The sequence below is a fragment of the Emys orbicularis genome, chromosome 2 (assembly GCF_028017835.1).
Source record: "Emys orbicularis isolate rEmyOrb1 chromosome 2, rEmyOrb1.hap1, whole genome shotgun sequence".
Classification (NCBI taxonomy): Eukaryota; Metazoa; Chordata; order Testudines; family Emydidae; genus Emys; species Emys orbicularis.
The window spans coordinates 113,779,648-113,805,280 of NC_088684.1; the positions used below are offsets into that span (position 1 = coordinate 113,779,648).

The 25,633-nt window shown below is 43.9% G+C and overlaps 1 protein-coding gene across 1 annotated transcript; it reads left to right on the top strand.

Annotated features, from left to right (window-relative positions):
* Positions 1 to 4,157: 4,157 nt before the first annotated feature.
* On the top strand, positions 4,158 to 24,572 carry FAM8A1 (family with sequence similarity 8 member A1). The gene is made up of 5 exons (XM_065397828.1): positions 4,158 to 4,536; positions 7,564 to 7,684; positions 18,763 to 18,886; positions 19,939 to 20,078; positions 20,610 to 24,572. Exons 1-5 carry the CDS (start codon positions 4,158 to 4,160, stop codon positions 20,752 to 20,754), a joined length of 909 nt encoding a protein of 302 aa, XP_065253900.1. The 3' UTR covers positions 20,755 to 24,572.
* Positions 24,573 to 25,633: the final 1,061 nt, after the last annotated feature.

Below are 25,633 nucleotides of genomic sequence, written 5' to 3' on the forward strand. Positions count from 1 at the left end.
AGTGATCTGGATTCTGTTTCATGTTGTGCCTCAAGAGCAGAATTACGTACAAAATTCCAACCAGTTACACCTGTGTAAAACCCCTGAGGGCAATGGGATTGCACAGGTGTCACTGAGGGCATACCTGAAGCCTGGGAGGTTGCACAGATGTAACTGGAGGTCTAATTTGGCCTTCAGAACTCTTTATACAAGTGGTAATGCCCAGGAAGGAAAGAACTAAGTTGGACTTCTGGAGGCTAGTTGAATTTGCAGGGCTGGAAGTTAGAAAACCTATTTAAAGCAAAATTAAAAAAAAGTACAGTTAATATAAAAATTAGTGAAAAGTAATGAACAAGGGGCCCTATGATACCAATTTTACAGTCCCTTTCCAGAATAGATCTCCATTTAAGGATTAATAATCCACTTCAGGATCTCTTAAAAAAATCCCTGGTCTTGCTATAGTCATTCAGCAGCAGAGCAGCTCTCTACTGTAAGAGTTCCTGATCTCGCGGTCTTCCATCCAAAAGGTTACCTTACATGAATCACACTGTGCAGTTCTTGTCTTCTTTACCTCCTTTCTTATCTTTTCTCCTTTCCCTCTCTCAGTGATTAAAGTGCACTGGGTTAGAGGCCCAGAAATAAAATTTCTACAACTCAAGCAGGGTGACATTTCAGCCCTGCCTGCAGGGGGGGAAGAGGGGAATATGCCCTGCTTTCCTCTCCTGCCCAACTCCTGGGGCCACTCAATCAGAGCTGCTGCAGGAAACAAGCCATGCTCTCTCCCCTTCCTTTCAAGAGCCAAAGCCCTTCTCACTGGCGGGAGCACAAAAAACGCAGGGTAGCTCCACTCCCTCTTCCCCTTCTGTGAACCACCCTACCCCCCAACAAATGGGTTTCGAATGGAAAGTGTATGGGAGTGAAGAGCACCTGGAGCTGCTTCCTCCAAGGAGCTTGGAGAGGGGACCCCAGTGCAGCCCCTGAGCCTGGGAGAGATGGGCAAAGAACCCCAAGAGTAGGGTGACCAGATGTCCCAATTTTATAGGGACAATCCTGATATTTGGGGCTTTGTCTTATGTAGGCGCCTATTACCCCCCACCCCCTGTCCCAATTTTTCACACTTGCTGTCTGGTCACCCTATGCGAGAGCTGCAGGACCAGAGATGAGGCAAGGCGGGGGGAGACCTGATGTGAAGGGTTGGAAGGACAGAATTGATGGGCTGCAGAGAGACAGGCAGATGTGATACCACTTTCAGTTCTATAGAAAATAATAGACCCACACAAACACTTTTTTCATACCACTTTATGCATTACCCTCGTCTCCTCTTATCTTTCCCCATTATGCCAAACTTTGCAGTATAAGAAGGTCTCAATTCATCTGCCTAATCCAATCTCTACTTTTCATCTGGGCTATATTAGAAAACATGCACTAGTGTGGATCTTCTTACTACAGATGTGCTTAAACTGATTTAGCTAATGGGTCTATCCCACTCAGTTAAATCAGTTTAAGCATGATTTAAATGTGTTTCAATCCATCTGTATTAGGGACTTGCAACAAAGTAACTCAATCAATATGGTTTAATCCCTGTGAGGTTTGTTTTGGCTTTCTTATATAGACAGCTACTTCTCCAATATTGCTGAGCACTGTCACTTGGGCAGCAGGAAGATGTGTTTTTTCTTTGATGTACTGCCGCCAGCCCTGTTGAAGGTGGATCTTCGGAGGAAAGCCATCACTTCCTACTGAAGAGTGGCTGTCATGCTCAGCAAGATCTGGAAACCAACCAAGTAGTTTAAAAATGTAAAGTTAATTTTAGACAGCTGAATTGGAAGCTGCTGTAAGGCTCCCAATTTAGTTTCTTACACTTCAAAATTGTGCAAAGAGAGAAGAAGAGGGAGACAGAAGAGATGAGAGGCCGAGGACTCAAGGGAAAAGATACTGTCTGACTTAGATACCAAGGTGACAAGTGCCTTAGAAACAACTAGGATATATAGAAAAATGGCAACGTTTAGCTACCTCCCATCCTCCTGAGCCTTGATGCCCCTAGCTAATTCTGTGGCCTCTAGCTAATTTCAGTTTAGAAAATACAACTGCAAAGCTAATTCAGTTTTCAGAATAGAAAGTGATTTGAAAGTAGCCAGAGGCCACAAGCTGAAAGCAGATGGGCAATGGCAAGAACAGAGAAAATTCAATTTATCCAGCTACATCTGCTCAGAAATGTAGAGATAGGGTGAGAGCACATTTTAATCATGTCAGTAGCTTTATTGGCATGACAAGGTAGCTGTTGGTAAGACTGATTCATCAGTGATGTCGACCAAATTCAGAGGTAAGTTTATGGAAACCTGAAGTGGTAACTTATGCCCTGCCCCCTTAGCACATCTGTTATACCAGCTTAAACTCAGTTCTGAATTCAGAATGGAATTTCAACATGGTAATGGGATTTGTACAAAAGATCCACTCTATCTTTTACACCCCATGTAACACCATTGACTTCAGTAGAATTGCATGTGTGTGATGGAGGACAGCACTGGGATGAAAATACCTTAAATTATAGGAACAATGAAATGAAGTCATGCTTGCTTATCAACAGAACAGCCCCAAATGTCTCACTCATTGACTAAAGAAACTTGTTAACTAAGGAATACAGCTGAAGGCCTTTGGGAATGAAGGGTCTATCTACACGTGTTTCAGCTAGAGGTTAACATTCTCACATAAAAACAAAACAAAACAAAACAAAAAACTTTGTGCACATGGTCTCTGTGGCTTGCAATGCAGGCAGCCCCGAGACTAGGAGGTCATTTGAGAAGATATTAAAGGAGCTTAGAGTGTGAAGTTGTCTCCCTCAGAAACTCTGAATACTAAGACATTTGATAAAGAAATCAGAACTCAACTACACAGATTTCTGTTGAGAAATCTTTCAGCAATGCTCTCACCATCACATTTGCTGCACTCTGGGCTCTCACCAGCATTAGTGGCATTATTTTATCTTAAATGATTTACAGTGGAAATTCCTGTAGTCATTTCCCCGCACCTTTAGCTGCGGAGTACTGATCCGTACATAGACCTATCAGACAAAAAGACTACCTCACACTGCAGTGAAATGTGTTAAGACTCACGCGAACTCTAACCAAGTACAGTGACCATAACCTAGAGGCAGAAAGCAGGAGGCACAAGCAGTCTAAACCTAGTGGGGACCAGAGAAACACTTTTTACTCAAGGAGGATAGGTCTATCAATGGCTATGAGCCAAGATGGTCAGGGACAGAACCCTATGCTCTGAGCGTCCCTAGCCTCTGATTGCCAGAAGCTGGGAGTGGACAGGATCCATCACTGGATTATTGCCCTTTTCTGTTCATTGCCTCTAAAGCACCTGGCACTGGCCACTGTCAGAAGACAGGATACTGGGCTAGACAGACCATTGATCTGACCCACTATGGCCGTTCTTATGTACTCACTAGGAGGAAGCACGAGAAGGATATTTTTCTCAAATCAGCAGACACCACTAAAGACTTCTCCTCAAAAAGCAATGAGGCCAAACTGGAAAAAGGAGAGAGAAAGCTGAGGTGGCCACGTGCACCTGCCTCGGGACCACAAAGGGTCAGCAATGACAGGACACAGGTGACAAAACCCACTGCCAAGCAGGTCCGACCCTCCTCTGAGAGCAGTGGCGGGGGGAGTTAGGGGGGTGCGGGGAATCTCTCTTCTTTGTCACCAGGTGGGCAGGGCAGTCTCCTGGGGGCTCGCCATGAATTGGGTAACACGTTTCGGGAGGTGATTTCCCTAGACCCGCCCACCCCGGTGACCCTGAAACGCTCAGCATTAGGAACCATCCTCCCAGCCCCAGCCGGGTCACCTGATTTAGGGGCGGCCCCATTGCACTGAACCTGGGCGGATGGAAAGGGGTGTCGCTACAGTGCCCCGCCCCCCGCAATTCCATTCCCGGGACTCCGAGCTCCCGCGCTCCGCCCCCCCAGCCCCAGGAGCTCCTGCTTTATCCGCTCAACCCTGGACGATACCATCTCCCCGCAGTAGGGGGGGGGAAGGGGAGAGCTCTTCCGTTTTTCTCATGCTGCCCCCGTCCTGGCAAGTGGATTGGCTGGAGCGGCTCCCCGCGCCTGCGCAGTCAGGGCGGGAAGTCAGGGAACGTGTGTGCGTCACAGGGAAGGTAGAGGAGGGGACGGGGCTATGGCGGAGGTCGCGGCAGCCCCGGGCGAGCCTGAGGCGGCGGCGGGGGGCGAGGGCTCCGAGGCCAAGGCGCTGAGCGCGGGGGAGTACGCGCGGCGCGTGCACCAGTGGCTCTGGGACTCGTACTGCGGCTACTGGAGCTGGCAGAGCAGCCTCCCCGCGCTCCTCGCCGCCGCCCCCTACGGCAGCCCGGGCCCGCCCGCCGCCCCCGGCTGCCCCCCGCCGCCCGCCTACTACGCCCCCTGCTACCTCCTCGCCGCCCCCGCCGCGCCGGGACCCCGCGCGCCGCCCGCCTGGCCCGGAGCCGCGCGCCTGGCCGCGGTGCCCAGGCCCGGCCCCGCCGCCAGCAGCGCCCCGAGGGAGAGCGGCCGGCCGGCAGGTGAGATGTCGGGGGGGGGAGACCCAGGCCGAGGTGAAGGCTCAGGGGCAGCTGGGGAAGGAGCCTCCTAACGAGTGGTTCTGGCTCGAGCGGGTGGCCCCGGCGGGATCTCTGAACTGACTGGCCGGGGTGTCCTGGGAGTTCCGTCGCCCCAGTGCTGTGAGTGCAAAGCGCTACCCTTGCCACCTATCCCACGCCCGGTCCCCAGGCAGATTTTGGACCAGGCTTGTCAGCGATGGGGCTTTGCTGTTCTGGATTAGGTGGGATTATTGGACTGGCTGCTGTTGGGGGGAGAGACAAGTTACACAGAGCCCGTCTTCGGCTCTAATATTTAGCGTTTTATATTTTCGAAGCGTAGCGTTGTGGTTGGCCTGGGAATGGGAGCTTCTGTATTTCATTCCAGGCCCTGCCACTGGTTTATGATGTGTAGGCAAACTTAATCTCTGTGCTTCAGTTTCTTCATTTTACTACAGGGAACTATGACTAATGAGGTTTAGATGTTAAGGTTGCAACGCTTCTCAAAATCCTCAAAGGGCTTTGTAGAAGCACAGATATTATTGGGATTGTTTAGTGCCTCTGAACTTGGGTGCATGACAACCCCTTTAGCTGCCTAATGAAAGAAATGGTGATGATCCCAGGGGCAGCTCTATGTATTTTGCTACCCCAAGCACGGCAGTGAGGCAGCCTTCTGTGGCATGCCTGTGGGAGGACCGCTGCTAACGTGGATTCGGCGGCATACCTGCGGGAGGTCCACCGGTCCCGCGCCTTCGGCGTGCCAGCCGCCGAAGCTACGGGACTGGTGGACCTCCCGCAGGCATGCCGCTGAAGGCTGCCTCACTGCCGCCCCCACAGCGACCGGCAGGCCGCCCCCCACGGCTTGCCACCCCAGGCACACGCTTGGTGCCTGGAGCTGCCCCTGGGTGATCCAAATACTAAATAAAATCAACATTTTATTCTTGAATCAACAATTTTATCCTCGTCTTCAGAAGTTAGTACACTAATCTGCTATGCCAGGGGACAATGTGTGGAATGACAGATACTTGGTACTTTGTGTTCTACTGGCATCTGAAAGTGATTTTGAATATCAAGGATAGTTGTGACCACAGTCAGAATTTCATGGAAGCAATAAAATAATTCTTCTTAATGTACCATAGACAGTTATCCTCAAAGAATAGCATATGCAGTATTATATTAGTAGCACCATCCATGTTAATAGATTTAAGAATTTGAAGACACTTTAACAAGTGTGTCATATTTAAGTCCTGACTTTCACAGTCTTAACACTTACCGTTCATCTTAACCAGTTGTTGCTGCATTTAATATATTAGTGTGGCTATAGTCAGAAGAATAAAATGAGAGGTTCCATATCACTAACTTTCATATTAAACATGCTCATTTTAGAAAGTTCATTTGATTTCTACCTTCTGGTACTGCATGCTCAACTTGGTGTGAGGAAGTCAAGCTGTGTTCTTCACATTCTTGCGTCATCTTTGGTTAAAGATTGTACAATTAGAATTTATTTGACAACTATGACAATGCAAGAATGGGAATTGAATCTGTTTTGCTGCTCTTTAGCATTAATGAGAGTAACTTTGTCAGTGAGGTAAGCAGATATAAAAGGAAGATGCGCAGAAGCAAATATTAAGAAGGTGCCCTTCTTACCTAATCACTCTTCCAACTGTGTTTGCCATTTAAAAACAAGAACACAGAGGCTGAGAGCTTTGTGCTGCTCTCAAGCAACTTGTTGAGGCTAGTATTCAGAGTGCCATTTGTGCAGCTTCTGTGGATGCCTTGTGAAGATGGCTTTTTAGGTAGGAGAGGTTATTGTGGTGAAGTTTTTTATGGGGGAAGAAGTGGAATAGTAAAGGGTTCCTTCTCCCTTCCAAAATATACTTGTGTGAATTTTAACAAATATGGTTATATTAAGTCAGGTGGATGAATATTTTAAATTGTAATTGTTAGAATATAAGTTTCATACAGGCGCTTCTGTAAGTGCTGCTGAGGAAATACAATGTGGAGAATCAGCCTAACTACAATTCTTTTATATGACACTTGTCCTTTTGGTTTAAAAAAAAAAAGTTTCTCGTATTATTACTATCACCACCTGTCTACTTCTCCTGAAGTTTAAAAAAATAGACAACTTCTTGGTCTTTGGTTCTGTTTTTAAAAAAAAAAAAAAAAATCTGGTGCCAAGAGTGGCTAGGCATTTAGGATACCTGATTTTCAGGAACCTGACTTGAGATATCTAAAAGGACCCTGCCTGATTTTCACAGGGCTGGTGCTCAGCTCTTTCTGAAGTCTTCCTCTAAGGTAGAATGAGTGAGTGGTGGGAAGGAGGCAGTTTTAATCCCAGATAAAAAAATAAATTGCAGGAAAACATTCTATATCAAGTTCCTTGTAAATATCATAGTAGAATGCAAAAATGGTACACTACAAAAAGTAAGCTCTTCAAGGGTGGGACCATGTCTAGTTACTTAGGTGTAATATGTGACTCAAACGGAGCAGGGATGGGATGAGGAAGAGCAACAGCAAAGATATGTTACTTGGTTTAGGTACATGCTTAGGTAACTTGTCATCCAATTCCCATTGTATCAAAGTACAGTATTGGGGAGGGGGGAGATAGCTCAGTGGTTTGAGCATTGGCCTGCTAAACCCAGGGTTGTGAATTCAATCCTTGAGGGGGTCACTTAGGGATCTGGGGCAAAATCAGTACTTGGTCCTGCTAGTGAAGGCAGGGGGCTGGACTTGATGACCTTTCAAGGTCCCTTCCAGTTTTAGGAGATGGGATATCTCCATTAATTTATTTTATTTTTATTTACATGTTAAGGAGGTAATTGAATAAAAAGGATATGGGCTTTCATGGGTCAGAATAAGGATTTTAAAATGTTCCCTGCAGTGGGACAATGTGGAATACCATTTTAATATTGCCTCTTATTCTGTATAGCGCAAACTAATGTACGTTCAGGTTTAAGTTATAAATTGCTTTAGCACAGTGAAATTTTGGGTAATTAAATGTTTTTGTTACAGGTCGGGAATACATTATCCCATCCTTGGCACACAGGTTTATAGCAGAGATGGTGGATTTCTTTATTCTTTTCTTTATAAAGGCAACCATTGTCTTAAGTATTATGCATCTCAGTGGAATAAAGTAAGTTAAACCATTTAAGGCATTATTATATAAAGCTTTTCACTCTTGTGATTAAAGAATATATATATATAATGTGCATTTTGGAGTAGCTAGGGTTGCACAGAGGAGAAGCACATGCTGGAACCTTAATTGATAAGAGGCTCCTTTCAAACATATTTTGTCTTTTAAAAATAGATCTTTATTAAAGTGATACATTATACAGGTGTGTGTATTATAAAAAGTTACTGTACATGCCTAGAAATGCTCTCAAATGTTTACTTTTTTTTGTTAAGCATAGTAGTTGGCACTCACAATTTGTTTAAAAATGAAATTTCTGAGTACGAGCAGTTGGGAAAACACTTTAAACTAGCTTGTACTTTTAAAAGACACTATCAGGGTTTTTCAAAAATCTCACGTGCCCTGTTTAGAAAAACTTTGAAAGCTGATATATTGGAGGGTTTCCTCCATCAGTTGTTCTACACAAATTCCACGGTCTTTGGTGTGGAATTTTTATTTATTTATTTTAAAGAAAAGGGCTAAGTAGCATTTACTAAACAAAACACTTGTTTGCAATTCTTTAGTATGGGTAGGGGGTAAGATAAGTCAGATGTGGAACCTGTCAACCTTGACTGTTTTCTTTCCTTCTTGTATAAAATGTAATTTTAAATGCTACTTGAGAACATGTTGCACGAGAACATTCATAGATTATAAAGTCAGAAGAGACCACTGGGATCATCTAGCATGACCTCCTGAATTAATTTGTGTTTGAACTAGAAAAATTAGAAAAAACATCAAATCTTGATTTAAAAATTGTCAGTGATGGAGAATCCACTGCAGCCCTTGGTAAGTTCCAATGGTTATTACCTTTGCTGTTTAAAAACTTGTCCCTTGTGCCTTCTAGTCTGAATTGTCTAGCTTCAGATCTTCTTATACCTTTGCTAGATTGAAGAGCCCTCTATTGAATTTGTTTCCCGTGTAGGTAGTTTTAGACTGATGAAGTCACCCCTTAACCTTCTCTTGGTTAAGCTAAAAGATTGAGCTCCTTGAGCCTTTCACTATAAGGCATGTTTTCCAATAATTTAATCATTCTCATGGCTCTTCTCTGTACCCTCTCCAATTTATCAACATCCTTCCTGAATTGTGGGTATCAGAACTGAAAATAGTATTCCAGTGGGTGTTGCACCAGTGCCAAATAGAGATAATGCAGTCTCCCTAATTCTACTAGATATTCCTATGTCTATACATCCAAGGATTGCATTAGCCCTTTTGGCCACAGCATCTCACCTGGACCTCATGTTCAGCTGATCATCCATCAAGATCCTCAAATACTGGTTCATAATAAAAAAGGAGGAAAGGGATAACTCTGCCCCTCTTGTGGAAAGGTCTGCTTTCTTTTCCCTGATGGGCATCTGAATGGACTTGCAGTATCACTACAAAGGTACTGGCACTGGAAGATAAGTCCAAAGTTGGTGCCAAATGAGGAGTAGGTGCCGAGATGAGTTTTTCCTGCATCGTCGCCAAGACTTTTAGAGCCTCAGTAGACAGTGATGGTTTGGTCTTCTGTGCCACTTCTGATTTAGCTGCTGCTAACAATGCTGGATAAGGGATTTGCTCCTGGTATAAGGCTGAAGACATTCCAGTTTTGGACCTGTGAGAGACAGCAACACTAAGGCCAGAATGGCAATATCTGTCTTGGGTCCTGTGTCAGAGGACCTTGGCACAGAGGCTAGTCTCGGTTCCCTCAATGGCCCCATCTGAATATCAGGCTGTAGCCATGGAAAAACCAGATGAACCTTGAGCCTCAAGTGTCTCCCCCTTCTAGTACGGGTGGGAGGGAGTGAGGGTGTGGCAAGCGGTGCGAGACCCACTTGATAACCCAGACGTAGAAGGTACTGGATGTGTAAGGCATGATCAGTCAGGAGGTGCACATCTTGAAGAGCTTGGGGCTCAACTTGGTTACAGCGGAGAGTCAGTTGTTCCCCAGGACAAGGGCAGTGTGTGTACTCTAAACTATCCTATACTGTGCACTGACTCATTATATGAAAATAATCTAGAGTAAGGGAAGATCTAGCCTTAGGACAGGAAGGCAAGTACCATTTGCTGTCTGTGGCAGCAGAGAAGGAACTGAGGTAATTGAGGCTCCCCTCCCTTATACAGAGTTGGGTGATGAAGCTTTCTTCCTGTAAAATCTCTTGTGCGCCCCTCAAAGGATATTGCTTTTCAAGACAGCCCCTCAGCTCAACACCTGGGGCACCAGATTCTGCAAGTGGGTATACAGAGGAAGGATCTACTTTAATAAAACTAAGAGGCAATCTAGAATAATGAAGGAGGCATAATGAACCTGGTGCAGTAGCCCAGAAGTGGCCTGTTAAGAGGTCAAAATGGTTCTGTTCCTTGGTTGAAAAGAAGGAATGGAGGGAATCTGCTACAGATGACTGCTTTTTCTCAACTTAAAAGCCCTTTCTAATTCAGTTTGTTCCCCTATCTTCTGCACAAATGATGCAGATTTTTAAGGCTGATTTATCTGCTTTTGCAAACATCTCCATTCTTTCTGTGCGTGCCCTTATGCTTGGAACGCTGAATTAATCCATAAGACTACTGCTCTCTACAGACTCATTTCTGCTGTGATACTTAAGAGAGCCAACCAATGATGTCTGTGTGTGTGTAGCAGTTATGGGAAAGGTGAGTTAATTTGAAATAGAATAACTGGAATCACAAGGCTGCAACATAGCTAATCTATGTAACCACATGATCCAGTTTTTTACTCTTGTCCGCTTCTCCTTGCCTCTTTGAAATTTTTCTCCAAGTAAAGTAAACTGTTCAGGGCAGGGCTTGTAGCTACATATTTGCACAGCATGTAGCACAATGGGGTTTGATCTTGATTAGGAGCTATAGGGACTACTGCTATCCTAATCATGGAAAAACTTTTTTCTACTCAAAAATAACAGGAGTACTTGTGGCACCTTAGAGACTAACAAATTTATTAGAGCATAAGCTTTCGTGGGCTACAACCCACTTCTTCGGATGCATATAGAGTGAAACATATATTGAGGAGATATATATACACACATACAGAGAGCATGAACAGGTGGGAGTTGTCTTACCAAGTCTGAGAGGCCAATTAAGTAAGAGAGGAGAAAAAAAAAAAAAACTTTTGAAGTGATAATCAAGATAGCCCAGTACAGACAGTTTGATAAGAAGCAAGTGTGAGAATACTTACAAGGGGAGATAGATTCAATGTTTGTAATGGCTCAGCCATTCCCAATCCCTATTTAGCCCTGAGTTGATTGTGTCTAGTTTGCATATCAATTCCAGCTCAGCAGTCTCTCGTTGGAGTCTGTTTTTGAAGTTTTTCTGTTTTAAGATAGCCACCCGCAGGTCTGTCAAAGAATGGCCAGACAGGTTAAAGTGTTCTCCCACTGGTTTTTGAGTATTATGGTTCCTGATGTCAGATTTGTGTCCATTAATTCTTTTGCGTAGAGACTGTCCGGTTTGGCCAATGTACATGGCAGAGGGGCATTGCTGGCACATGATGGCATATATCACATTGGTAGATGTGCAGGTGAACGAGCCCCTGATGGTATAGCTGATGTGATTAGGCCCTATGATGGTGTCACTTGAATAGATATGTGGACAGAGTTGGCATCGGGCTTTGTTACAAGGATAGGTTCCTGGGTCAGTGTTTTTGTTCAGTGATGTGTGGTTGCTGGTGAGTATTTGCTTTAGGTTGGGGGGTGAGACAGACCTGTCCTCGCTTACAGACAACCCCCCACGTCAGAGCGCTCTACGTGGACAGGTAGTGAGCTAGTGCTCCCAGGGCTCCTTTATTGCGCTGTAACTCGCAAGTGTAGCCAAGCCCTTATTCTCCTTCCTGTATGGGAATAGCTATATCAGTATAAAGCACCTTTGCATTGCTGTAACTATGTCCATAGGAGTTGTACCGTTTAACTATATGATACAGTAACTCTTCACTTAACGTCGTCCAGGATAACGTTGTTTTGTTGTTACGTCGCTGATCTATTAGAGAATGTGCTCGTTTAAAGTTGCGCAATGCTCCCTTATAATGTTGTTTGACAGCCGCCTGCTTTGTCCATTGCTTGCAGGAAGAGCAGCCCGTTGGACCTAGCTGGTGGAGGCTTGGAACCAGAGTGGACCGGCAGCCCCCATATCAGCTCCCCTAACTTCCTTGTGTGGCAGCTGGCCAGCAGGCTGTCAATTGCCGGGCAGTTTAGGTGTCCCTCCCCCCACTGCTGTGTGCTGCTCCTGCCCTCTGCCTTGGAGCTGCTCCCAGGAGCCTCCTGCTTGCTGGGCAGGGGGGAAGAGGGGTGCTGATGTCAGGATGTCCCCCTCCACCTGCTCCTGTACCCCATCTCCACAGAGCAGGGGGTGGACACGACAGGGCTTAGGACGGCGGGAGCTTGCTGGCAGCAGCTGCTGTCTTGACTTGTATCAGAGGGGTAGCCGTGTTAGTCTGAATCTGTAAAAAGCAACAGAGGGTCCTGTGGCACCTTTAAGACTAACAGAAGTATTGGGAGCATAAGCTTTCGTGGGTAAGAACCTCACTTCTTCAGATGCAAGTAATGGAAATCTCCAGAGGCAGGTATAAATCAGTATGGAGATAACGAGGTTAGTTCAGTCAGGGAGGGTGAGGTGCTCTGCTAGCAGTTGAGGTGTGAACACCAAGGGAGGAGAAACTGCTTCTGTAGTTGGATAACCATTCACAGTCTTTGTTTAATCCTGATCTGATGGTGTCAAATTTGCAAATGAACTGGAGCTCAGCAGTTTCTCTTTGGAGTCTGGTCCTGAAGTTTTTTTGCTGTAAGATGGCTACCTTTACATCTGCTATTGTGTGTCCAGGGAGGTTGAAGTGTTAGTTACAGATTCAGACTAACACGGCTCTGATACTTGACACCATGCAAGGCACTGCATTTAGCCGTATGGAATGGAAATCTATCAACCTCATGAAGAAACTTGCACAAATACAGACAGATATCATCTTCCTTTCCAAATGCAAACGGATGGACATCATACCAAATGGACTGAAGGTGAAAAATCCATTGCTATCTACATACTGCACAGACCACAGTGAGAGATTATGCCATACACTATCAAAGAAACTGAGGAACCACCTGATCAGCATCCTATACAGCAAACAGAAAAACATCAAGGAAGAGCTCTCCAACCTGGAGACTTTCATAAATAACCAACCCTCCACACAAATGGACTTTACTAAAATAAGACAGGAGATCTACATTACACACTTCACCTCTCTACAAAGGAAAAAGGACCGTAAGCTGTCTAAAATCCTACCTGCCACATGGGGCCACAACAGGGGTACCCCTAACTCACCCAGCAATATCGTCAATTTATCCAGCTACACACTCAACCCAGCAGAAGAGTCTGTCCTATCTCGGGGACTCTCTTTTTGCCCCAGCACACCCACGAACATGATACAGTTCTGCGGTGATCTGGAAGCCTACTTTCGCCACCTCTGACTCAAAGAATATTTTCAAGATAACACTGAACACCGCACTGATACACAGATACCCTCCCACCAACAACACAGGAAGAACAACTCCACATGGACTCCGCCTGAGGGTCGAAATGACAGTCTGGACCTATACATAGAATGCTTCCGCCGACGTGCACAGGCAGAAATTGTGGAAAAACAACATTGCTTGCCTTATAACCTAAGTCGTGCAGAACGCAATGCCATCCACAGCCTCAGAAACCACCCTGACATTATCATCAAAGAGGCTGATAAAGGAGGTGCTGTTGTCATCATGAACAGGTCTGACTACCAGAAGGAGGCTGCCAGACAACTCTCCAATACCAAATTCTACAGGCCACTTTCCTCAGATCCCACTGAGGAATACACTAAGAAACTGCACCATCTACTCAGGACACTCCCTACACTAACACAGGAACAAATCAACATACCCTTAGAGCCCCGACCGGGGTTATTCTGTCTACTACCCAAGATCCACAAACCTGGAAATCCTGGATGCCCCATCATCTCGGGCATTGGCACTCTCACTGAAGGACTGTCTGGATATGTGGACTCCCTACTCAGACCCTACGCCACCAGCACTCCCAGCTATCTCCGTGACACCACAGATTTCCTGAGAAAACTACAGTGCATTGGTGACCTCCCAGAAAACACCATCCTAGCCACCATGGATGTAGAGGCTCTCTACACAAACATCCCATACACAGATGGAATACAAGCTGTCAGGAACAGTATCCCTGATGATGACACAGCACAACTTATTGCTGAGCTCTGTGACTTTATCCTCACGCACAATTATTTCAAATTTGGTGACAATATATACCTCCAGACCAGTGGCACCGCTATGGGCACCCGCATGGCCCCACAATATGCCAACATTTTTATGGCTGACCTGGAACAACGCTTCCTCAGCTCTCGTCCACTCACGCCCCTTCTCTACCTACGCTACATTGATGACATCTTCATCATCTGGACCCATGGGAAGGAGACCCTGGAAGAATTCCACCATGATTTCAACAGCTTCCACCCCACCATCAACCTCAGCCTGGACCAGTCTACACGGGAGGTCCACTTCCTAGACACCACCGTACAAATAAGCGATGGCCACGTTAACACCACCCTATACCGAAAACCCACCGACCGCTACGCCTACCTTCATGCCTCCAGCTTCCACCCCGGACACACCACACGATCCATCGTCTACAGCCAAGCACTGAGGTACAATCGCATCTGCTCCAACCCCTCAGACAGAGACCAACGCCTACAAGATCTTCACCAAGCGTTCTCAAAACTACGATACCCACACAAGGAAATAAAGAAACAAATCAACAGAGCCAGACGTGTACCCAGAAGCCTCCTGCTACAAGACAGGCCCAAAAAAGAAACCAACAGAACTCCACTGGCCATCACCTACAGTCCTCAGCTTAAACCTCTCCAACGCATCATCAGTGATCTACAACCCATCCTGGACAATGATCCCTCACTTTCACAGACCTTGGGAGGCAGGCCAGTCCTCGCCCACAGACAACCCGCCAACCTTAAGCATATTCTCACCAGCAACCACGCACCGCACCATAACAACTCTAACTCAGGAACCAACCCATGCAACAAACCTCGATGCCAACTCTGCCCACATATCTACACCAGCAACACCATCACAGGACCTAACCAGATCAGCTACAACATCACCGGCTCATTCACCTGCACGTCCACCAATGTTATATATGCCACCATGTGCCAGCAATGCCCCTCTGCTATGTACATTGGCCAAACTGGACAGTCACTACGCAAGAGGATAAATGGACACAAGTCAGATATCAGGAATGGCAATATACAAAAACCTGTAGGAGAACACTTCAACCTCCCTGGACACACAATAGCAGATGTAAAGGTAGCCATCTTACAGCAAAAAAACTTCAGGACCAGACTCCAAAGAGAAACTGCTGAGCTCCAGTTCATTTGCAAATTTGACACCATCAGATCAGGATTAAACAAAGACTGTGAATGGTTATCCAACTACAGAAGCAGTTTCTCCTCCCTTGGTGTTCACACCTCAACTGCTAGCAGAGCACCTCACCCTCCCTGACTGAACTAACCTCGTTATCTCCATACTGATTTATACCTGCCTCTGGAGATTTCCATTACTTGCATCTGAAGAAGTGAGGTTCTTACCCACGAAAGCTTATGCTCCCAATACTTCTGTTAGTCTTAAAGGTGCCACAGGACCCTCTGTTGCTTTTGTCTTGACTTGCTGATCTACTTAAAAAGGCATTGTACTTAGAGTGCGGTCAGCATACTTAAAGGGGCAATGCGTGTCTCTCTCATCTCTCACACACGCACGCATGGCAGTTTGGAAAGTGGGGGGAGTGGTGCGCTCCAGTGGGATAGCATGGGTTCATCATCATGTTCAGTTTCCGCAGGGAATGTTTGCAGCCACTGCCATGCGTCTATTGTCTTCTCCCTCCATTCCTACTGCCTTGTAGAGTGTGAGGCTATATTAACAACAACATGTTAACCCTTGAGGGCTCAGCCGAGTGCTAGTTCATCATTTAGCAGCAAGGCATTCCCTGGGAAATATCCCACCCTCTGACTGCACCACCTCAACCAAGCTTCCCAATCGTCATTGCTGTGTATAGTATTAAATTGTTTAAAACTTATACTGTGTATGTATGTATGTGTGTATATATGTGTGTGTGTGTGTGTATATATAATATATATGTCTTTTGTCTGGAGAAAAAAATGTCCCTGGAATCTTAACCCCCCCCCCCCCCCCCATTTACATTAATTCTTATGGGGAAATTGGATTCACGTAACATCATTTTGCTTAAAGTAGCATTTTTCAGGAACATAACTACAGTGTTAAGCGAGGAGTCACAGTAGTACCTATTTTTAAGGAAGAATAAAAATGATCCGAGAAACTACAGGCCTGTTAGTATGACCTCAGTTGTATGCAAGGTTTCAGAACAGATTTTGAAAGAGAAAGTAGTTAAGGACAGAGGTTAAAAGGTAATTGAGATAAAATGCAACATGGTTTTACAAAAGGTAGATTGTGCCAGACCAACCTGATCTTTCTTTGAAAAGATAACTGATCTTTTTAAGTATCAGAGGGGTAGCCGTGTTAGTCTGAATCTGTAAAAAGCAACAGAGGGTCCTGTGGCACCTTTAAGACTAACAGAAGTATTGGAGCATAAGCTTTCGTGGGTGAATGGCGTCTGATGAAATGGGCATTCACCCACGAAAGCTTATGCTCCAATACTTGTTAGACTTAAAGGTGCCACAGGACCCTCTGATCTTTTTAGACACAGGAAATGAAATAGATCTAATCTACCTAGTTTCAGTAAGGCATTTGATACATTTCCAGGTGGGGGAAATTATTAAATTGAAGAAGATGTGAATTAATGAGAATTGAAAGATGGATAAGGAACTAGTTAAAGGGAAGACTACAGTGGGTCATATTGAATAGTGAACTGTCAGACTGGAGGGAGGTTATTAGTGAAATTCCTGAGAGATCGGTCTTGGAACCAATCTAATTTAACATTTGTATTAAGGACGGTGACACAAAAAGTGGGTGTGCGCTAATAAAATTTGCGGATGACAAAAAGATGAGAGCTATTCTGGTCCTCCTCTATATTGGGAATATCATACAAGAATCATAGAATATCAGGGTTGGAAGGGACCTCAGGAGATCATCTAGTCCAATCCCCAGATAGATTTTTACCCCAGTTCCCTAAATGGCCCCCTCAAGGATTGAACTCTCAACCCTGGATTTAGCAGGCCAATGCTGAAACCACTGAGCTAGATCTGGATGACCTTGAAAACTGGAGTAATAGAAATGGGATGAAATTTAGTAGTGCAAGGTCATGCAGGTAGGGACAAACAAAAGAATTTTTGCTATAAGCTGGGGACTTCTCAGTTTGAAGTGACAGAGGAGGAGAAAGACCTGGGCGCACTGGTTGATTACAGGATGACTATGAATCGCCAATGTGAGGCAGCTGTGAAAAAGGCTAATGCAGGATGCATTAGGTGAGGTATTTAGAGTAGAGAGAGGGAGGTGTTAGTACCATTATACAAGGCACTGGTGAGACCTCATCTGGAATACTGTGTGCAGTTCTGGTCTCCCAGATTTAATTCAAACTGGAACAGATGCAGAGAAGGGCTGCTAGGATGATGAGAGGAATGGAAAACCTTCCTTATGCAAGGGAGACTCAGAGCTTGGCTTGTTTAGCCTAACCAAACAAAGGCTGAGGGGAGATAGGGAGATATGATCGCTCTCTATAAATACATAAGAGGGATAAATACCAGGGAGGAGAGAGAAGTTATTTAAGGTAGGTGCCAATGGTGACACAAGAACAAATGGCTATAAACTGGCCATCAACAAGTTTAGGCTTGAAATTAGACAAAGGTTTTTAACCATCAGAGGAGTGAATTTCTGGAAGAGCTTCCCAAGGGGAGCAATGAAGGCATAAAACCTAACTGGCTTCAAGACTGAGCTTGATACGTTTATGGAGGGGATGATATGATGAGACTTTACAGTGGCATGTAGCCAAGCTGCGACGGCTAGTAGCAAATATCCCCAACAGCTGGTGATGAGACACTAGATGTGGAGGGCTCTGAGTTACTACAAGGAATTCTTATCAAGGTGTCTGAATGTTGGGTCTTGCTGATATGTTCAGGGTCCAATTGACCACCATATTTGGGGTTGGGAAGGAATTTTCCCTTAGGTCAAATTGGCAGAGACCCTGGGGTTTTTTCACCTTCCTCTGCAGCATGGGGCATTGGTCACTTGCAGCTTTAAACAAGAGTAAATGGTGGATTGTCTGTAACTTGAAGTCTTTAAATCATGATTTGAGGACTTCAGTAACTCAGCCAGGGGCCTATTACAGGAGTGGGTGGGTGAGGTTCTGTGGACTGCAATGTGCAGGAGGTCATACTAGATGATCATGATGGTCCCTTCTGGCCTTAAAGCCTGTGGCCTGGTCTAGCCTACACAGTTAGGTCATATGCAGCCTTGCGTTGACCTAGCTGTGGAAGTGTCTTCACTTAAATTTGGCTCCCGCCAATGTGCTTCTCTGTGCCACTTTCCCCAAGTGGCATTGTCACGGTCGATGTAATTAGGTCGATGCAGTATCAGTGTAGACACTGCGTTGCTTATGTTGACTGTTGCTGGCCTCCAGGAGCTGCCCCGCAATGTCCCACCCTGACAATATAGTCCATACACCAAGCACTCCTGGTAAGAATGTGCACTGCTGACACAAGGAGCCAAATTTGTGCGCACAAGCTATTTAATAATTGCGCTGGCTGTATGTCCACGTAAGTTAGGTCGACATAATTTGTAGTGTAGAATTGGGCTATGAGGCTGAGTCAGCAAGCTGCATCTGCACTAGGGATTATGCTGACAAAGCTACATCTGTCAAGGGAGTGGTTTTTTCACATCTCTGATGGACATAACTATGCCAATATAATCTTTCAGTGTAGACCAGGCCTAGGTTCCAAAGGGGTGGCTGCAGGTATGGCAATACCATAATGAAGGTCAAATGCAATAGCCTTGTGGAATGGCTCACTTGTTAAAGTGAAGTCTTCTTTTGTACAGGGACATTTCCAAGTTTGCTATGCATTATATAATAGAAGAAATAGATGAAGACACATCCATGGAAGACTTGCAGAAAATGATGATAGTGGCCCTTATCTACAGGTTGTTAGTCTGCTTCTATGAGGTAACTAGTCATGAATATTAAATCCTAACTTATCAACTGGATGTCCAGGTCAAATATTGTTCCATGACTATCAGAAGTATTTGAAAACTGATCAGTTAACTGGTTAAGAAATCTAACACTAGTACACCAACTGGTGTCTGATCCATGAAGTTGTTGGAATTACTAATATAGGATACTACTAGAAATTCATTTAACCATAAATTCCTTTATTAAATCCAAAGGCCAAATTATACAATTGCTCTAAAAACCTAAATAACAATAAGCAATCAACACATATATACAATAGCAAACATAAGTTGATCAGTACACTTTCAAAAGGCCCATCCTAGGGACATCTCTCTCATCCTGACTGGCATCAGCTTGATCAGATAGGAATGGCAACTGCCCTTAGCAAACATGTGTGTTTGTTATACAGTGTAACAAACAAGCGATGTCACTGCCAATTGCTTACTTCAGCGAAGAACCAATTTTCGGCTGTCTGGGGCTGCTCGTTTCTTGGCTTTCCATTGACCTTGGCTAAGACCGGATTGGGCAGTGTGGGCCTTTTTCTTTGAATGTATCCGTGTCAAAGCTGGTCTTTTATCTCTTTACAAGGGCCCATATTTTAAGAGATTAAATATAAATTCATCACAACCATTTTGTCTGTAAGAACCAAGTTTTTGTTAATGAGAGGGTTCTCTTACCCATATTTCAAGAATAGCTTTCTCCCAAAACTTGTCTTGTTAGATGTTGCATTTTTTTTTTAGCATTTGAACCAATTATTTTTCAAGGTTTGGTTACATTTGCTTAGCTCTTTACCCAATTTACTGCACACACATGTAATTCTTACCCAAGCTAAACTAACTTTAAACCTTTTATTTTAAAACTATAAATGTAAACTTACTACATGAGAATAAATGTAAATTAAATATTCAATGTATTATGATTAAGACTTATACTTCTGTGCCATTTGGATTGCTCTTATTTATAGATCAGACTTACTAAAATTATATACATTTTGGGCAACCAACAGTGATGGATTGCAGAAATAAAATAGTTAATTTCTCTTGCAGATTATCTGTATTTGGGGAGCTGGTGGGGCAACCCCAGGGAAGTTTCTGCTTGGACTTCGAGTTGTGACGTGTGATACATCTGTACTTATTGCACCAAATCGTGTGTTAGTGATTCCATCCTCTAATGTTAGCATAACAACGTAAGTATTCTTCACTTAATTGTATCACTCGCAAATTAATAGGGTTGAAAGTACATGATTCGAAATAAGATTATTTTGCTAATTTTTCTTATTAAAACTGTCATGTACAATGAGATCTCTCAGTACGTACTTTGTAGCGAGGGGGTCTGCCTTTTAACATTAAAGAATTGAGGGGCTCTATTTCTTCTGAAATATGGGTTTATTATAGGAGTGGGTGGGCAAGGTTCTGTAGTCTGCAATGTGCAGGAAGTCAGACTAAAGGATCATGATGGTCCTTTCTGGCTTTAAAGTTTGAGTCTCTTTGGCACTGAGTCTTATCAGACTGCAGGATTCTGTGACCCAAGAATCATGTCCTGACTATTTAATCACTTAAACAGAAAGGCATATTTTAGCTTTGCATGTTAAAATACTTGATTTCTACATCCATATGTTTCACTTTGTGCTGCATACATTTGAGGTACTGGCTCAGTGGCAAAACTTCTCTGGGCAGGGACTGAAAATTAAAACAAACTGATTTCCTTCTCATTCTAGGTCTACAATACGAGCCTTGATCAAGAATTTTTCTATTGCTTCCTTTTTTCCTGCATTCATTACGCTGCTATTTTTTCAGCATAACAGAACAGCCTATGACATTGTAGCAGGAACTATTGTGGTAAGAAGAAATGGAGTCAGATGATACTAAAAGAAGCCCAGATTACCAAACTTTTTTGAACTCCTAAAAAACAAAGTAAAGAAGACCATCAGTATTGGTTGCCCAAATTAACTGGAGACAGATTCAGATGTTAAACAATGAGTCATTCCAGTACGGTGCCAGTGATTATCTTGAAAGTATTGATTTTTCTTAAATGCCAAAGACATTTCAGAGAAATAGTACCTATTCAATTTGGAAGTATTAACATTAGATTGACAGGAAGGAAACTGGTTATATTTATCCATAAAGACAGTTTCTCTCCATCTCCAGAAAGGAGATGCCTGGAAATATTGCCATCCTAAAAAGTACTAGTTCTACAACTTGATTATTTTATGGCAAAAATAAGTTGGAGAATGTAGTTGTGGTCTATGTTGGTGTTTACAAAACACATTACAGAAACTATCCCTTAGAAGGGATTGCAGTGTTTCTTGGGGGGGATGGAGGCAAAAATATAGCTAATAATGTGTTGCCATTAAACCGATACATTGTGCGGTGGTTGGGTATTCTCAGCCCCTAAAAGGCTTAGTGAACTCCTTCACTTCAAGCATTGTATTCCTTCACCACTTTTCAAATGTGTTCTTTAAACATGTATTGTGGCAGGTTTTTTGCATGATTGTGTTAAGCATTAAGTCACTATTTATGTCTATCCTAATGAAGAGGTAAATTAGGTTACCACTTCTTTGTGGGAAGAATAAATTACTGTGGTATTTGTGAAATAGGTTTGTGTAAATAACTTCAGAGCTATAAAATTAACAGTATAGATCATGGTAACAAAAGGTGAATATGGTTGCTTCCGTTTGTTGGGGAAGGAAAGTTTTTACTTCCCTCAAATTGTTGCATATAGACTATGTAAACTGATAGATGGAGTTTATATGCAGCATGTAGAAAATATCAACCAGAACACAAATTATGGCTAACTTTATAGATAAGTTCAAAAATTGGTTTTCACTTTATATTTTAAAATTCTGCCTAATCACTGCTATATGCAGAATAACTTGGATACCTACTGATGAATAAAGAAGCCTAATATTTTATTTTGCATGATTACATAGCTTTGATAACTTATGTTTATTCTTCATGTAATATTGACTGGGAAAGAACTTCTGAAGAACAGTGCCAACTTTTTGTTAAAACTTGATTAAATATGTCAAGTTTTTTTTTTTTAAATGAATTGGAATTCCACATTACTGTCTGTACTTGGCTTAGGACTAAATATTGACAAGTGGTTGCAGCAGTTACTCTTGACTGTCATCTACTTTGTGCAAGGGGGTGTTGTGGGAGGGTATTTTAAAATGTGCAATTTAAATATAGAACAAGCATTTCTACTGTTAGTGGCACTCACCTTCCTAAATTATTTCACTATCAACTTTCACAATAGTTTAGCACTTTAATGAGTGGTGCATCATTAGGGCTAAGTATTGAAGTGTTCCTGAGGGAGTATTCTGATCTAAGGAAGCATGAAGCTAAACTAATTTTCACCACAATGGTGTTTAATCTGCTTTTTGGTTACTACTTGCAAAAGGTTGAATGTCTGCTCATGCACACACACATGCACGCGCACACACACCTCTCCCCCCCAGCAGGAGTGAGCTCATTGCTTCTTGTAAACTTGGTTTCCACTTACACATGAGAGTCCTGTGGCACCTTTAAGACTAACAGATGTATTGGAGCATAAGCTTTCATGGGTGAATACCCACTTCGTCGGATGCAGCATTCACCCACGAAAGCTTATGCTCCAATACATCTGTTAGTCTTAAAGGTGCCACAGGACTCTGTTGCTTTTTACAGATCCAGACTCACACGGCTACCCCTCTGACACGTACACATGGTAATTTTAAAGTATTGCCTACTAACTGTAGAGCCACTGTTTAAAATTTGAACCTCAGCTAATACTCATTCCTAGAGCTAATGAAGTGGATAAACACGGAGTTCAGCCACAGTACAAAGACAACTGTATTCTACTTTCCTTTCTGGTTTCACTGTGCGGTAGGGCAACAGGTTTCACCACCACAGTGTGTGTGGTGTGCCCCCCTCCCCGTCCCTTAATAAGCGGTTCCTGTTCTGCACATGCTGTAAGCACAACCATTTGGATACAATACTAGCCATGAATAGGTTAGACAACAGAAAGCTGGGAGGTGAGCCTACTCCACAAACTCAAATAGCTGAGTTAGTCATACTAGTATAATTAAATGGTTTTGGGAGAATGACAGGTTTGCACACAGTAACAGTGAATATGAACTACTGCTAGATAGAAATGACGGGCTAACTCTGCTTAGGCCATTGCTTTTCAGTACAGATATGGCGGGGGCAAAGTATGGCCCACGGGCAGGATCTGGTGTGTCAGGGCTTTCAGTCTGGCCCGTGGGATTGCCAGCCCCGTGGCGCAGCGGAGCTAATGCAGCCTCCTTGCCTGCTGTGGCCCCGGGCGGCTCCCAGAAGCAGCCGACACCAGGTCCTGTGGGGCAGAAGGCTCCGTGCACTGCAGGCACCGCCCCCCGCAGCTCCCATTGGCTGGGAACAGGGAACCGCAGCCAATGGGAGCTTCAGGGGAGGTACCCACAGGTCTGAGCCCCCCCCCCGCCCTCTGCACCTCAAATCCTTGCCCTGAGCCCTTTCCTGCCCCAGCCCTACGTTCATGGCCTTCAGGCCAAAAAGTTTGCACATCCCTGAGATATGGGGTGGCTATTTAACTTGATGGGCAGCCTTCTGCCTGTATCTAAAATCAGGACACTGACCTAACCTTTCTCAGCTGGAGACCGAGATTCCAAACCTAGACCCATCAAAAGAGCACCTTTCCCCCTGCCCCCCAAATCATGATGGCACTGTACAAACAGTCCAATAATTCCTGTCCAAAGAAATTACAATCTAAGACGACAAGATTAAAAAAGTAGTGGGTTTATCTTACACTATAGTCATTGCAAACAAATGGAGATAGGCTTGCTATTTTAGGGGGGGAAATCATTAGCATTAAAAGGAGATGTATTTTGCACATGCTTTTTCCTTCAAAAATGTAAAGTTGATAATTGTACAGTTTTAATAAATTTAACAGTAAATAGTGTAGTTAAGGTAAAATCATTCCACCGGCTAGACAGAATAACTTCCCATTTAATCTTTATTCACGAAGGCTGTAATGTCTAACACCCCAAACTCTTGGGGGAATGTCTAATGGGTGTGGATCAAGCTTAATTGTACCAGCATAAAATTGTTCTAATGATGTATGGGTCTTCTCCCTGAAAATATGCATTTTTGAACCCTTAAGATTAGTCATAACCTTTAAAACTAACACCCAAATCAAAGATTTCTGAAAGGCTCATAGCATTCTAAACAAGAATCTAGTTTCCTCTATATAAATGAATTCATTCTATGTATCACAAAAGGCTGCATGTTACCTTATCAGTTGCCTATAGATGATATGGTGCAACAGACTGCAAAGTAGAGAGACTGTGCTAGAGCAAAACTTCAAAACAGAGATTATAGAATCAAGAAAAAGAAACTTGACATCTCATGTTAAGGTTCTGCTCTTAAGTGCTCAAGATGTCAATCATATGACCAGATTTATGGTGAATTGCTGCAGTTAACTGTGTACTTTCTCTTGTTTATATATTTAATCTTATCTCAAATAGAAGTTCGTTTTTACAAAGTACTTGAATTCAGATGTCACTGCCTCTGGCTTCAGTCTGTTTCTCACACTCAAATGGGTGCTTGCAGTTGCCACTTTGTTTGGAATTGGTCAGGGTATTCAGTTGTCTGAGAGGTCAAAGACAATTTATACCATTCAGTTCCTCAATAAAAATCTAAGCCCAGATGTGTCCTTTTATTTGAAGAGTGACGTTACCACAAACATTTGAGTTTTGAAATTAATTCCTTGGTCATAGCTGCAGTTAGTTAGCAAGTACATGTTTGGCTTCCCTGCTCTGTCTTTCATAAAAAAGTTCATTCACAGCTGTTTGCCTATTTAGAATATAAGCTTTAAGAAGTCACTTCTAAATTGCCTTTAGACTTTAGCCTATCAATTAAATGTGACCAAGTTATGCTCTAGTTATCCAGCTGGGAGGAGCTAGTTATCACAGAACTGGATAGCTCAGCTGTGCTTGTGGAAAATGAATGGCAAATTGCACAGTTGACAAGCCAATCAGTGACGGTAGGCTGGTCTGTATAAAATACAAGTACCTTTTTGTATTCCTACTTCAGCTAAAGCATTAGGTTATGAAAGATGCAAGGGAAAAAGGACAAGCTAATCATGGACTGAAGTGTATCTCCACTTTTGGAGAAGTGTTTTACTGTGTTGAGTGGGGAGCTGCAGTTGAATACTGAGGAGTGATTAAGATCAGCCTAGATATTACAATTCAGAGTTCTGTGAACAAGACTACCTAAAGGTGGTAGGTTGAAAAGTTCTCTTTGCAATAAGCATGTCCTGCTTCAGTCTTAGGGCATATTTCAGAAGAAATTACCTGTTAGGAGTGTGTGCTTTGCTTTATAACAAGGTTAACTCAGTCATGATGCAGAATCCTTGCAGCAATGGGATGAGTTGCAGCTCTGGAAGTTGGTAGTACTGTAGCTGGAGCGTTGCCACCTGTTGACATTTTTTTCCTGTAGAGCAGGGGTCAGCAACGTTTGGCACGCGGCTCGCCAGGGTAAGCACCCTAGCGGGCCAGGCCAGTTTATTTACCTGCTGACGCGGCAGGTTCGGCCGATCGCGGCCGTCCCGGGCCAATGGGGGCGGCGGGAAGCAGCACGGCCGCGGCTTCCCGCCACCCCCATTGGCCCGGGACAGTGAACCGCAGCCAGTGGGGGCCGCGATCGGCCGAACCTGCCGCGTCAGCAGGTAAATAAACTGGCCCGGCCCGCTAGGGTGCTTACCCTG